This window comes from Macaca nemestrina, chromosome 10 (genome assembly GCF_043159975.1).
Source record: "Macaca nemestrina isolate mMacNem1 chromosome 10, mMacNem.hap1, whole genome shotgun sequence".
Lineage (NCBI taxonomy): Eukaryota > Metazoa > Chordata > Mammalia > Primates > Cercopithecidae > Macaca > Macaca nemestrina.
In genome coordinates, this window is record NC_092134.1 from 112,386,371 (window position 1) to 112,402,525 (window position 16,155).

Genomic DNA, 16,155 nt, shown 5'->3' on the forward strand with positions numbered 1-16,155 from the left:
CCCTGGTGAATGTCTCAGGCACCTCTCATTTGCCCTCCTCCTGTATGCTGCTGTCAGCTCCTGCTCAGCTTTACTGCTCTGTCTGCTCTCCTTACAGAGCATTAGAGTCCATTGGTTTTCCTGTCTCTCTTCTGCCACAGGGCACTCTTGAGGGCAAGGACAGCTTTCTCTTTACTGCTCTGTGCCCTTAGCAAACAACCTGGCACATTGTACATCCTTAATATGTGCTTGTGAAAAGAAAGGCTGGACAAACATAATGCATAAAATCTCTATCACAGTTCTCTTAGAGTCAGAGAACAACTCCATAAGGACAAACAGTGTTTCTCAATGACAGAGCTCTTGATATTTTGCAGAACAACTTTTCTTTATGCAGAACTGTCCTATGCATTGCAAGACGTTTCACAGTCCTAGCTCCTGCCCCTTATATATCAGGAGTAATACCCAGTTCCTGTGGTGGATATTGAAAATGTGCCCACTCTCCTCCCCACTCCTCTTCATCTCCTTACTTGGCAGTTATTAATTAGGAATACGAACATACTTTTCCTACATATACCATTGTATCTTCTCTGAGATAGTCCATCAACCAGAGTGCACTCATGCTAGAAAGTGTTAGTGGAACAAGGATCCCAGGTGCACATTGATCTGTCACACAGGAGCCACACAGGATTTTGAATGTCCTTATAACCTTGGATATAGCTTTTTCAATTACACGTGTCTGGAATTCCATTTGGTCTTGAGCATATTGGAAAAACTTGGAGAAAATTGCTCTGGTGCCTATGGGGATCATTTGCTTCAGATGATGAAGGATTGACAGGCTTTGGAGGGAGTGCTTGACAAAGAACATTCCCACATTCTTAAAATGGAGAGGGTTACTTGCCCTTCACATCTGAGAATTCTCGGTATAGGAGAAACAGATGGACACAGAATGACTTGAGTATTCACTAGGTTAGCGATGAAGAAATTAATGGATGTAATTTTGACTGATGGGAGCAAGTTGAAAGCTATCAGCAACAGTGAAGAGAGTGATTTTTCCGAGGATGAAGAATCCATGTGAGGAAGGAGAACTGGCTGCTTCAACCTGGCATGGGTTCATCAGGGCTACAGAGGGAGCCAGTCAAACCACCCAGAGGTCCTGCAGCTAACCCCAAAATATGAAATGTATGTAGTGTAACAGGTGTGATGATGGATATTTTTATATCCACCATCTCATTTGTTCACATAGAAGCCCATTTATTCACAGAGAAGGTCAATATGTTATTAAGCTTACTTTTTTAGAGAAAGCAACTAAAGCACAGACATAAATTCAAAAGCACATAGCTGGAATGCCTCTCATGGCTTCTGACTCCAAATCCAGTTATTTTTCCACTCCACCAAAGCAGTTTCCTATCTATCCTGCCACAAAAACCAAAGTTCACCCCAAGCCTCTGAGAAAGGTTAATTATGTTCACCATGTCTATTTAAAGGAATAGAGAAATACTTAATTCAGTAAACTTCCCAACCTCTAGCAGTAAATTCTCAGGAATCAGGTTCAGCCATTTAAAATGATTCATTTCCTAAGGGCACTCGAGAGCCATGGCTTTACTCTGCATAGTCTTGGAAAACTGACTGGGAGGAGCCCTTCTACATCACTATTGGAGGTCATCCATTGTGCAAGGTCAGATGATTTAGCTGGCCCCTCTTGAAGAGTGCGTCACATTTCCCTGAATTGCAGTTGAGGCTTTCCCCCAAGGCTATCTGTAATGGATCAGAAGGAGCACGGTGCAGAATGAAAGTGGTAAAACTTATTTGCTAGGTGTTAATGGCAATTTCAAACAATTAAACAAGCAGACTAATCAAATGATCAGTTTTACTCAAGTGCAATTTAGTAACATGATGACTTAAATTTTGCAACATAAAGGAACCATGCACTTAAAATATGCCACAGACTAATATGGTTGGAAATAATGCTGTCAACTCTTGAAATGAAGTTTATTTTGTATATTTTTCAGTCCAGTGGAATTCAGGTTTTATGGTGGAATGTTTTTCTCAGTCATGTTTTTCTTTTGGACTCTTATTTTCTCAACAGGAAATAGAAAATAAACATCTGACCTTAGCATAGTTAACCTCAAATAAATTAATGTGTGGTATGAAAATCGGACAAGTATACACACCCTGAAAATAAATCAGGGTGTGTATACTCTGAAAGGAAATTGCAAGCTAGAGCACATCATTCAATATTATTTGAACAATGAAATGCCATATAAGGCACTCCGATAATGAAAAGTAAACAGCATTCTTAACTTTGGAATAGACTGTACAAAATTTAAAGTAAATAACTGACATAAAATTCACAACTTGATTTTATTCACATACAGCTTATGTCTATGGATCTTTAGGTGAGGTTAAAGCTTAAGAAGGGTAAATCAGAAAGCATGTATGTAAATCTTACACACTTACTGAGTGTGGTTAATCCCAAATAGCTTTCCACAATCAGAGACACCGTGATTATTTTGTATGACAGAAGACAAATTTTTGCAGTGAAGATTCTGAGTAGCCAAACTTTCTGGTTATTGAGTCTATTTCACTTCTGCCACTGAAAACTAGTTCCTATAAGAGCATAGCTGAGTGATTTAGCCAAAGAAACAAGAAGATGCAAAGAATTATTCCAAATGAAGCTCTAATTTATTTGCTGAATGTTGAATGACAAATGAAGTTTGAAAACAGATTTACAGGAGCCGACTGCCTTCTTGACATTTAAGAACACAAGTGCTTCTGAGATGTCTTTTCTTTTCCTTTAAAAAAATGGAGTTTCACTGTCTCCCAGGCTGGAGTGCAGTGATGTCACCATCGCGCCCTGCAGCCTCAAACTCCTAGGCTCAAGTGGCTGAGATGTATTTTTTTATAGCCTATTATTTACTTAATTTCTCTGAGTTTCCCTTTCCTCAACTGTAAAATAAGTAGTACAGTAATTCTACTTAAGCAGTTTTGAAGGGTAAATGAGACAATGTCTGAGACAGCACTTTAAAAATGTAAAGTACCATTTACACATCCTAGGTCCTCTGGAACTCATTTTCTCTTGTTCCTGCCTTCTATTTTTTTGCTTAGACAAGTGTTCCTTCCCAGGGACTTTCTCCTATTAACATGTTGACATTCATTCTTCAGAGATAAGATGAGAGTCCTTGACTGCCTACTCTATTAATTCTACTTAAGGAAATGTCACTAGATAAAAATTAAGAACCCCTAAAATGCTTAAATGGATATTGTTTATCCAGAAACTAAACTACCCAATACTTGAACACAAATTTTTCTTCAACTCATAGAACTACATCCCTATATGTACGTGTATTTTATTTTTATTTCTATTTTTATTTTTATTTTTTATTTTTGTAGAGACAGGGTTTCGCCTTGTTGCCCAGGCTGGTCTCAAACTCCTGAGTTCAAGCGATCTGCCAGCCTGGACCTCCCAAAGTGCTGGGATTACAGGCATGAGCCACCTCGCCCGGCCCCATACATTTCTTTTTTAGTGAGGAAATAATAAGCTTCTTTGTACCCCAGAACAATTGGACAATATAACTCATTTTCTCTATAATAAATTTTAAAAATTAAATAAAAATAATAATAAATAGCAAAAGAATTTTCATAAACAATTCAATGTTGAAGAATACTGTGAGAAAGAAAATCCAGTGAGTGCTCTTACAAAATCAGGCCTGAAAAAATAGCCCTGAAAAATCACCGCTGTTGTACTTCAGCAAATCTTTTCTTGAGGTTTTGTGGATGGGGAAGGGAATAACCACTATCAGGACATTTGTAAAACATACCTGTAGAAGTTAAAGTCAAGATGGACTTAATTTATTCTGACAATTGATGTAGCAACATAGACATCTCTTAAATTATTCATCTTTCCAGTAGAAAATTCCCTTCCTGGAGAGATCAGGATTGAATTAGGCCCAAGTTAATTCAAACGCAAATTTATTTAAAAAGTAAACACAGAAAATAAATTTTGTCCTTGCATAGGTCTGCTGTAGAGTGCGTGTTTTAAGAAAATATTTACATCTGTTTTTTTTTTTTTTTTTTTTTTTAGATATTTTTTCTGACCTGGTTGTTAAGAATCCTTTTAATGAAATTCAGCTTGGTTTCATAAATAATGCAAAGTTTGCTTGTGATTAGGTGAGCCTCCTCAGGTACCCAGAGAGAGAAAGCATATTAATACTAATGGCTAGCAAGCCGTTAGTATTGCCAGGAATAAGCAACAGCTACACATTTTCCAGGTGGAGGGCTTTGCTAGGTTATAGAGTCAGCGAGTCCCTGTAAATATCAGCAGTCTCCTTTCTTGAGGATTTGGGGCTCTTTGCTGACATAGAACCTCTTCCCTGACTATAGTTGGTTCCCCTCCTGAGCATCACGTTTCTGCAGCTCCAAGTTGGTTCTTGGAGCACAAGGCATAGTAAAGGCCTTTCCTCTTATAGTGCTTCTGTTTCTCTTTACTTCTCTTCTTACTATTCACTTTTGTTTTTAAGAGTTCAGGGTGGACTTGAATTCTGTTTCTGATTTGAAGGAAACAAAAGAGAAAGTGAAAGCCATTTCTGTAGTCAGTGGCCTTTGGAATACATGACTGTTCATTTAAATGGCAGCGGGGTCATGAGTGAATATAAAATTCATGAAGTTGGGCTTAAAACTTACTGGAGATGACCGGCTGCTTGCAGAGCAAACAGGCACCTTACATGGGTGATCCCATGGTGGAAGGTCTTATTGAATTTAGCCTGTCCTTTCCTTTAGTGTTTTCACCTCAGAAGTTCATTTCAAGGGCTCAGAGCCTTAAAGAAATAAGAAAAAGAGAAAGTCTTAAGAAATTATCTCCTCTAAGAAAAAGGAAGACACATATCCGAGATATGCTTTCTGTTACTGCTTGTTGTAAAGGAAATAAGGAGTATGGAAATTGACCTCATCACATGCACTGGACAACCCTTAAATCTTTTGATGGTTACAGTGCTTTGCTGAACATACAAAGCAAACAAAAACCAAAGCTTCTTTAGAAGAATTCGAGTCCTGGCTGTGATGTGCTCAGCAACCACTTCCAAAGTAATTCTTAGACACAGGCTTCGCAGGACACTTTTCTGGGCATACAGTGAAGGAACAGGTACAGAAACCTATTTCGCCCTCATCATAGCCTCATATCTTCTAAAGGCATCTCAGAGAGAGCACCAAGCGCTTGTCTCTCAGGAACTGAAGTTGGATGTTATGGGGCCAGTATGAGAGACCCTTAAGTTGTCTGTGCTAATTAAATGCGATCAGAGGGAAGCAAAAAACAGCGCATGTGCTGGGTCAGTGTGCTTTCTGCCAGACTTCCTCTAAAGATCTCTCTCCTAACAGCCTCCAAAGCTTCTTTGAATAATTAGAGCTTTCAGACTTTGGGAGGATGTAATATTCATTTGAATTGATTCTAGCCCTTGTCAGTCAAGGGGAACATTACAGAGTGCCTTCCTGGAAATATTAGTTCTGAGGGATGTTTATAGCTGCTCTGTAAGGGAGTAGGGAAGGGTCAAATAAACTTAAGAGACTCTGGGTAGAGCAAAGATTAAAAAGCTGTGCAACTTGTCTTCCCTGTCCTTTTAATAGGAACCTTTTCTGTTCCAGAATTAAACTGATCTTTTTAGAAGGTATGGAAAAGGGAGCAAGCATGGCATTTTATTGTCAAGGGGTTTGACAAGTACAGATCCTGTTTTTATTACTTGGGCATTATCTTGGCATTTCTACATTAAAAGCCAGCTTTACCGGCTTATTCAAAGTACTCTGGGTGACAAAGGTGGAACAAACCTACCAGACTGCTAACTATGTCCACTCTGAACATATCAAAAGCAATTAAATTATGGAGCTGTGTGGATTTGGCTTCTTTATAGTTTTGAGTTTAGGAAATAAATTGGTTCCCTTCCTACCTTAATCAGTATAAATTTGATGTACTGATGTACTCATACTCTTTTACATTTGCTTTTGAACATTAGGAATGCTATTTTTTTACTTCATCTTACCTTTTTTTTTTTTTTTTTTTTTTTTTTTTTGTCTTTAAGTGTTCTAAGTTCTTAGTATTTTCTGTCTGAGACTGTACCGGGACAGGTGGAACCAAATTGCAGTAGGAGGGGGGAAATGAGATAAAATAGAAAAAAGAGAAGAGGAGGCATTTTGGAGATTAAGTTTATTTTTATGGGGTGACATTATATATCATCCTTTCTCAGTCATGGCAGTCTTACTAATGCTCCAATCCAAAGATGTTTATGGGCCAGGTGTGGTGACTCATGCCTATAATCCCAGCACTTTGGGAGGCTGAGGCAGGCAGATCACCTGAGGTCAGGGGTTCGAGACTAGCCTGGCCCACATGGTGAAACCTAGTCTCTACTAAAAATACAAAAATTAACTGGGAGTGGTGGCGGACACCTGTAATTCCAGCTACTTGGGAGGCTGAGGCAGGAAAATTGCTTGAACCTGGGAGGCCAGGGTTGCAGTGAGCCGAGATTGCGCCACTGCACTCCAGCCTAGGCAACAAGAGCAAAACTCCGTTTTTTTGGTTTTTTTTTTTTTTAAAGATGTTTATGAAGATTCCTTCTCAAAGGATCGCTCAGCATCTGGTATACATAGTGGATCCTGCACAGGCAGCTGGTCAGAGGTCCCACCAGGCCACAAACTCAGGCTAGAAACTTAGCACCTGAGGCAAGGAGGGTTTTCTATCACAAGAAGTGGAAAGTAATCTCATTAAATGTCTTTAACCCTGGTAGATCCACATACTATTTATTCTTGTACTATTTAAGAATTATTTAATTATAAATATGTGCATCCTTGCCCTAATTATATACTTTCACCTGCAAAAGTCGTTGACCAGTAAGATTGTACACAAACCATTCAAGTACAAGAATAATTCAGTATTTCATGTTGGCTGTTCATACCTGGGGAAAAAAGAACAAGCAAATTGTGCCCAACTTAGAAGTTTTTGAACCATCACAGCTTAATATTTTTAACTTTTCAGGTTGTATCCACGCCATGCAAGTGCGCTGAACAACCTTGGAACACTGATAAGAGACACAGCAGAGGCAAAGATGTACTATCAGAAGGCTCTTCAGCTCCATCCACAGCATAACCGGGCTCTTTTCAATCTGGGGAATCTCCTCAAGTAAGTGGGACATCGATCAGGTGGCCTTGTGATTCCAACAAACCCTTTCCTTCTGAACACTCATTTGATTGTGCTGCACTTGCCTCTTGCTGGAGCTAAGTAATTAGGGTTTTCAGACTTTGGCAGTGTGTAACATGCATCTCAGTTTCTATTCCTTATCAGTCAAAAGCTGTATTTCCCAGAGTGTCTTTCTGGAAATAGTAGTTCTGGAAGACTTTCATAGATTGTCTCTAAAGGAGTAAGAATGGAAAAGTGTTACGTCGTCAGATAAATTGAGAACATGCTGAGTTAAGCAGATTGTTTATTTATGGAAAGAAGCTTTAATATGCTAATATTCTTTGTGAATCTTCAAGAAGGGACTGTGGGATAGTCATTTTTGTCTTTTCTGTGTGTGTGTGTGTGTGTGTGTGGAGGGAAGGCATTTTCCAAGACAAATATTCCATAATATACTTTGGGAAAGGCAGCATTCTCTGAAGTTATAGACAAATGGTTAACCATACTTCGACCCAGTTTGTGTTATAGGTGAGAAATAAAGTGAGGCTTGCTGGAATTAGTGGTGGGAATTAGTACTGATGACTTTGGTGCTTAGGAATAGTTCTCAGACATAACCTCTAGTGTTTGCATTTTACTTGCTGCCCTGATAAAGGTTGATAGTGTGATTGAAGTTACTGAAGACTACAGTAAAGGGTGCTTTTGCATCTTGTGTGTTTATGAATATAGTCTAGGCATGTTGGTGATGGTCCAGACAATGATAGTAGTAACAGTGGTGGTAGTTATGGAATTTAGCTTCTAAACTTAAAAGAAAAAAACAGGTTGACAAACATCAGAAATGGAAATTTAAAAGGTAAAAATGCCCAGAATTGGAGAGTAATAATATGTTTATCTGTGCTTGTCAGAATGCTGACAATCCACATGGTTGCTGAATTGGTTTCCATCTCTTAGCTTCTAGAGGGCACATGTGGCTGCCTCTCCAGTACCTTCAAGCTAATGGTTCACTTGGTCCTTTCTTCCTCTACCTAACAGGATTGTCTCCCTTGCTGAGTAACTCAGTATGATGCATTTTCTTCACCTTCCTTTTACTCCTTGACTCTTACAGATTCCCATAGATACTGAATCTTTTTACTAATGTACATGTTAATGCACTTTTTAAAAAATCTCATTTGAACAGAAGCCTTGGAGTGAGTTAATCACAGAACAGTCTAATATAGTATAAACTGATAGGTGCCATCCTAGGTCTGAAGTTTTATGTGTAAGAATGGCTTTATCCATATGCCTGAACACAAAATCGAGGAAACACTACACAAAAATAAATGAATGCCAAGAAAATACAATGAAATAAAGTGAAAAAAATAAAGTAGTAGTCAGAAAACTAAATGAACTTAATTTTTCAAATTCGATAGCATTGTTAAAATTTGATAAAAACTGAGAATGATGAAAAACAACTGATAATGGGCTGGGCATGGTGGCTCATGCCTGTAATCCCAGAACTTTGGGAGGCTGAGGTAGGAGGATCGCTTGAGGCCAGGAGTTCAAGACCAGACTGGCAAACATGGTGAAACCCCATCTCTAATAACAATACAAAAATTAGCCAGGCATGGTGGCATGTGCCTATAATCCCAGCTACTTGGGAGACTGAGGTACAGTAATCAGTTGAACACAGGAGTCGGAGGTTGCAATGAGCCGAGATCCCACCACTGCGCTGGGCGACAGAGCAAGACTCTGTCTCAAAAAAACAAGCAAGCAAACAAACAGAAAAGAACAAATAAGGGCATCACATGATGGTAAGGGAGCAATGCAACAAGAAGAGCTAACTATCCTAAATATACATGCACCCAATACAATAGCACCCAGATTCATAAAGCAAGTTCTTAGAGACCTACAAAGAGACTTAGACTCCCACACAATAATAGTGGGAGACTTTAACACCCCGCCGTCAATATTAGACAGATCAATGAGACAAAAAATTAACAAGGATATTCAAGACTTGAACTCAGCTGTGGACCAAGTGGACCTAATAGACATCTACAGAACTCTCCACCCCAAATCAACACAATATTGATTCTGTTGATTCTTCTCAGCACCACATAGCATGTATTCTAAAATTGACCATGTAATTGGAAGTAAAACACTCCTCAGCAAATGCAAAAGAATGGAAATCTTAACAAACAGCCTCTCAGGCCACAGTGCAACCAAATTAGAACTCAGGATTAAGAAATTCACTAAAAACTGCCCAACTACATGAAAACTGAACAGCCTGCTCCTGAATGATTACTGGGTAAATAACGAAATTAAGGCAGAAATAAATAAGTTCTTTGAAACCAATGAGAACAAAGACACAACATACTAGAATCTCTGGGACACAGCTAAAGCAGTGTTTGGAGGGAAATGTGTAGCACTAAATGCCCACAGGAGAAAGCAGGAAAGATCTAAACTCAATACCCCAACATCACAATTAAAAGAACTGAGAAGCAAGAGCAAACAAATTCAAAAGCTAGCAGAAGACAAGAAATAACTAAGATCAGAGCAGAACTGAATGAGATAGAGACACACAAAAAAAACCCTTCAAAAAATCAATGAATCCAGGAGCTGGATTTTTGAAAAGATTAACAACATAGACCACTAGCCAGATGAATAAAGAAGAAAAGAGGGAAGAATCAAATAAACACAACAAAAAATGATAAAGGGGATATCACTACTGATCCCACACAAATACAAACTACCGTCAGAGAATACTATCAACACCTCTACACAAATAAACTAGGAAACCTAGAAGAAATGGATAAATTCCTGGAAACATACACCCTCCCAAGACTAAACCAGGAAGAAGTTGAATCCCTGAAAAGACCAGTAACAAGTTCTGAAATTGAGGCAGTAATTAATAACCTACCAACCAAAAAAAGCCCAGGACCAGACAGATTCACAGCTGGATTCTACCAGAGGTACAAAGAGGAGCTGGTACCATCCCTTCTAAAATTATTCCAAGCAATAGAAAAAGAGGGACTCCTCACTAACTGTTTTTATGAGGCCAGCATTATCTTGATACCAAAACCTGGCAGAGACACAACAAAAAAAGAAAATTTCAGGCCAATATTCCTGATGAACATTGATGAGAAAATCCTCAATAAAATAGTGGCAAACTGAATCCAGCACCATTATCTGCCATGATCAAGTCGGTTTCATCCCTGGGATGCAAGGCTGGTTCAACATATGCAAATCAATAAATGTAATCCATCACATAAATAAAACCAATTATAAAAACCACATAATTATCTCAATAGCTGCAGAAAAGTCCTTCAATAAAATTCAACACCCCTTAATGCTAAAAACACTCAATAAATATTGATGGAACGTTATCACAAATTGATGGAACGAGGTATTGATGGAACGTTATCTCAAAATAATAAGAGCTATTTATGACAAACACACAGTCAATATCATACTGAATGGGCAAAAGCTGGAAGCAGTCCCTTTGAAAACCAGCACAAGACAAGGATGCCCTCTCTCACCACTCCTATTCAATAGTCCTCTCTCACTACTCCTATTCAACACAGTACTAGAAGTTCTGGCCAGGGCAATCAGGCAAGAGAAAGAAATAAAGTGTATTCAAATAGGAAGAGAGGAAGTTAAATTCTGTCTGTTTGCAGATGACATGATTGTATATTTTAAAAACCCCATTGTCTCAGCCCAAAAACTCCTTAAGCTGATAAGCAACTTCAGCGAAGTCTCAGGATACAAAATCAATGTGCAAAAATCACAAGCATTCCTGTTTCTTTATTCCAGTGATAGACAGAGAGCCAAATCATGAGTAAACTCCCATTCACAATTGCTACAAAGAGAATAAAATACCTAGGAATACAACTTACAAGGAATGTGAAGGACCTCTTCAAGGAGAACTACAAACCACTTCTCAAGGAAATAAGAGAGGGCACAAACAAATGGAAGAACATCCCATGCTCATGGTTAGGAAGAATCAATATTGTGAAAATGGCCATACTGCCCAAAGTAATTTATAGATTCAGTGCTATTCCCATCAAGCTACCATTGACTTTCTTTGCAGAATTAGAAAAAAAACTACTTTAAATTTCATATGGAACCAAAAAAGAGCCCATATAGCCAAGACAATCCTAAGCAAAAGGAACAAAGATGGAAGCATCATGCTACCTGACTTCAAACTATACTATAAGGCTACAGTAACCAAACAGCATGGTACTGGCACCAAAACAGACATAGACCAATGGAACAGAACGAAGTCCTCAGAAATAACACCACACATCTACAACTGTCAGATCTTTGGCAAACCTGACAAAAACAAGCAATGGGGAAAGGATTCCCTATTTAATAAATGCTGTTGGGAAAACTGACTGGTCACATGCAGAAAACTGAAACTGGACCCCTTCCTTACACCTTATACAAAAATGTAAGATGTAACATGTAAGACGTAAGACCTAAAACTGTAAAAACCCTAGAAGAAAACCTAGGTAATAACACTCAGGACTTAGGCATTGGCAAAGACTTCATGACTAATACACCAAAAGCAACTAAAGAGCTTCTGCACAGCAAAAGAAATTATCATCAGAGCAAACAGATAACCTACAGAATGGGAGAAAATTTTTGCAAACTATCCATCTGACAAAGGACTAATATCCAGAATCTACAAGGAACTTAAACAAATTTACAAGAAAAAAATAAACAACCCCATCAAAAAGTGGGTGAAGGATATGAACAGACACTTCTCAAAAGAAGACATTTATGCGGTCAACAAATATGAAAAAAAGCTCATCATCACTGGTCATTAGAGAAATGCAAATCAAAACCACAATGAGATACCATCTCATGCCAGTTAGATTGGCGATCATTAAAAAGTCAGGAAACAACAGATGCTGGAGAGAATGTGGAGAAATAAGAATGCTTTTACACTGTTGGTGGGAGTGTAAGTTAGTTCAACAATGAGAACACACAGACACAGAGAGGGGAATATCACACACTGGGGCCTGTCAGGCGATGGGGGGCAAGGGGAGGGATAGCATTAGGAAAAATGCCTAATGTAGATGATGGGTTGATGGTGCAGCAAACCACCATGGCATATATGTAACTATTTAACAAACCTGCACATTCTGCACATGTATCCCAGAACTTAAGTATAATTTTGAAAAAAAGAAAGAAAAATGAAAAAAAAAAAAGTACTGGGTCTGGTGACTCATGCCTGTAGTCCCTGCTGTTTGGGAAGCTGAGGCACAAGAATCACTTGGGCCCGAGAGGCAGAGTTTACAGTGAGCTGAGATCATGCCACTGTACTGCCTGGGTGACAGAATGAGATTCTGTTTCAAAAAAAAAAAAAAAAAAAAAAGGAATGATGGAACTGAATCCTAAACCATTTACAGATTGTAAAGCAGTGAAATATAAAATCAATTGGTGTGAAATTGAATAAATTTTAGAACTGATAAATTGGCAACATTTGGATCCTAGTATACTGAAACATAAGTCTTCCATTGGATTCCTTTCTGTATGACTAATAAATTGGTCCTATATGGGATAAGAGGAGCCACTGAAAGAATGAGGAGAATATAGACTAGAAAATAAAACACATTCGGTGTGCTTCTTTATATATGTATATTTTATTTCATCTATATATTTGAGACAGAGTCTTGCTCATTCACCCAGGCTAGAGTTCAGTGGTGTGATTATGGCTCGCTGCAACCTCTACCTCCCAGACTCAAGTAGGTGGGACTATAGGCATGCCCCTACATGGCTGGCTAATTTTTTTGTATGTTTTATAGAGATGAGATTTTGCCATTTCACCCAGACCGGTCTCAAACTCCTGGGCTAAAATAATCCATCTGCCTCAGCCTCCCAAAGTACCGGGATTATAGGCATGAGACACTGTGTCTGGCCTGCTTCTTTGTATATTTATAGCACAATATAGGTTTGAATTATCGTTAAGTCTACAATTTGTAATTTTCTTTGACCCACCTTAATACACTACGCTGCTTTTTTCAAGTCTTTTCCATGCCCAAATCCCTACTAACAGTGATATTAAAACGAATTGTGTATTAAAAAAAAAAAAACAAGAAAAGAAAAACAACTGATAATGAAGACAAGTGTACAACTGTGGTGGAAAAAATATTTTAGTTCTAAGAGGCTCTTTTTAAAAATAGCAAATCAAACAGCGTGACAAAAATTAGACCTAGTTATTGTAGATAGCTAGATACAGATCATTATCTTGTTATTTCACTCTGCTACTTTTATGAACACGTATTTCTTTATGTGAAGTTCTAAGGACTTGTGTTTTAATAAGTCATTGTTGCATCTGTATATGTCCTCCTTAAGAACCCAAATAATGTACTGGCTATATAAAATCCTGTAAATGTTTTTTGGGGTACCTGGATTATATAGCGCTACATTCAAAAATCATACAGATGAGTATTTTATCCATGGAAGCCAAATAAAAGGCTTGGCTACCAAATCACATTTCTTGTTAGGAATGCTATTCTACAGTTACAATCATAATATGGTGCTGAATTTGGCTCTACTTGAAAATAATGGCAGATATTCTTATAAGTTTCATTTTGCCAAGACCTGAGCAAAAGATGGATGCTCTAACTTTCCTTTTTCAATTCACATCTTATCACTGCTAACATCTTAAATTCGTACATGTGAGTTAAAAATGCATTTTGGAATTTGGCACTGGCTACTTTTCACAGTAAGAGGAGTTATTGGGTAACCAACATAGGATTTTTTTCCCCCTCTCTTTTTTAGTAAAAATCAATTTTTGATGATGATCCAAATCAACAACAATGCTTTACATTTGTATAAGACTTTGCTGTTTCCTGAGTGCCTTTTTTTTTTCATGATGCCCTTCCAATGAGTCTTTACAGTGAATAGGAAGGAAGAGAAAATAAGGTCCTAAGAAATTAACAGAGGTCCCAACAAGTTACCCTTGTTTACCTCCTCTTGCCTGTTACACCATAGAGCCAAGTGGCTCTTATCATTATTTCAGTCTACTGGATTATATGACTGAGCTAACATTGAAATGCTTTCCAGTTTACAGATAAGGTTCTTTTAATATTCGTTAGTTAATCTTTAAAACGATCTATTAGGAGATATATTGCCTTCCTCATCCCCATTTTACTGGTGAGGAAACCAAGGTTCAGAGGTTTTCTGTGACCTTGGCTCAGGCTATGGCACAGCCAGGATTGAATCCCGGCCCTTGAACGCCTTTTCCTGTTCACTTTCCATTACCCATGTGCCCAAATAGCTTTCCAGTCCAAACATTACATAATATTAAACTGTTTGATGGCATGCAATTGCCTTTTGGGAGAAAGGACCACCCTGCATCTCTCTTAAAGAAACAGCAAATTTGATTTACATCACCCCAAGGTTATGTTGCTAAGTAACAGAGAGAGGTGACCCAGAAAACAGCACTTAGATAACTGAACTTTAGTTCTGCTTACCTTAATACACTTCTGAGCCATAGCAATGGGTCAAAAACAAGAAGAGGATAAAAACACTTTAAATTTGGTTTGACTTAATATGTTTTACTATTTATTCACTTTAAGATGTACACAATATTGATTTCTCCATTGAGTTAACTTTTGAGTTATTGAGTTAACTTTTAAAAATTGTAACCTTCTTTATAATCTGGAACTTAATGCTCATTCTGAGAATCCAAGTTCTCTTTAGATGTGAATAGTTTATATTTCGTAATCCCTGAGAGGAAGCACTATCATTATTCCTGTTTGATTAATAAGGAAACTAAGATTTGGAGAAAATAAGTAACATGCCAAAGTCCCTTAGTGAGGAAATAGGAGACACAGAATGGAACCTAGATCTGCCCTGTCCCTTCTGCCCGTAACCACCACAGTCTACTGCCTCCTTGTGGCCCACCTGAAAACTGGGCTACAGCCTGCAGCACCACTGACCAGTAGAAGTGAGAGCCATACATGTAATTTACATTTTTTTAGGTAGCCATATTTTGAAACATTTTAAAAAGTGAAATTTTTAATAATAGACTTTATTTGAACCCTAATATATTCAAATTATTATTTTAGCATGTGATTAATATTAAAACATAATTTTTAATATTTAATATAAAAAATTGAAAGTATTACTGAGCTGGTGTGCATTCTTTTTTTTTAAATGATATCTTTGGAATGCAATGTGTGCTTTACACTTACAGCACATCTCAGGCCAGTCATATTTCAAGTGTTCAATAGCCACATGTAATTTGTGGCTACTATATTGGACAGCACAGATGTTTATTAATAACCTTGACTTTGAAAGAAGTATGAGTCTTTGTCCAAGCCAGAAGCTCTAAATAAGATGTGACTCTGTCAGAGCATCCAAGCAATCTTATAGCAACTCATCTGAATTCTTGGAATTGTATGACAGACGGCTTTAGACTCATTCATAGCAGTAGACTTCACTGAGTGTTATCCAAATATATCTGGCCCCTTTTATGACCATTTCACTGGACTTTGCAGCTCATGTGTTATGATGCTGTGCAGCACATTTACAGTGTGAGAGGTTGATAAGAAGCAGCTTTCCATGCCACCATCTTTCTTAGTTTATGTTAATTCTTGTTGGCTTTGCTTAGAATTTAAAATGTCAAAAAAAAAAAAAAAAGAAGAAGAAGAAGAAAGAAAATAGGCAAGATTAGCATGAACTTTTTATGGATGAACAGAACAGAAGTCCCTGATGGCTCAAGAGAATACAATAGAATATTTAAATTCAGGATATAGGAAAAATATTTCTGTGAATGCTCGGTTAAAATAGCTGTTGGTATTTATTACTGAAATGGAATATAAAAAGAACTTCTTGAAGAACCACGTCATACCTCCTTTATTGCCAAAACTACCTTTTGTTCACATAATAGAATATGAATGTTATGTAGGTATTACAATAAATCTTATAATCAAAACTCAGAGGAAGATGTAATGGAATGTCCAATAATTGAACTATATAGAAGATGAATTTGATAACAGCATATATTTGATTTACTTTAGTCTGATCCTTTAGAA

At 37.7% G+C, this 16,155-nt stretch overlaps 1 protein-coding gene across 7 annotated transcripts in view; it reads left to right on the forward strand.

Annotated features, from left to right (window-relative positions):
* Positions 1–16,155, forward strand: part of LOC105484141 (transmembrane O-mannosyltransferase targeting cadherins 1) — a 286,363-nt gene that overhangs the window by 218,904 nt on the left and 51,304 nt on the right. For all 7 annotated transcript variants that reach the window (XM_011745531.3, XM_011745480.3, XM_011745491.3 and 4 more), the window contains one exon: positions 6,995–7,138. In XM_011745531.3, the coding sequence (XP_011743833.2) occupies positions 6,995–7,138 (144 nt within the window). The remainder of the gene's footprint in view (positions 1–6,994; positions 7,139–16,155) is intronic.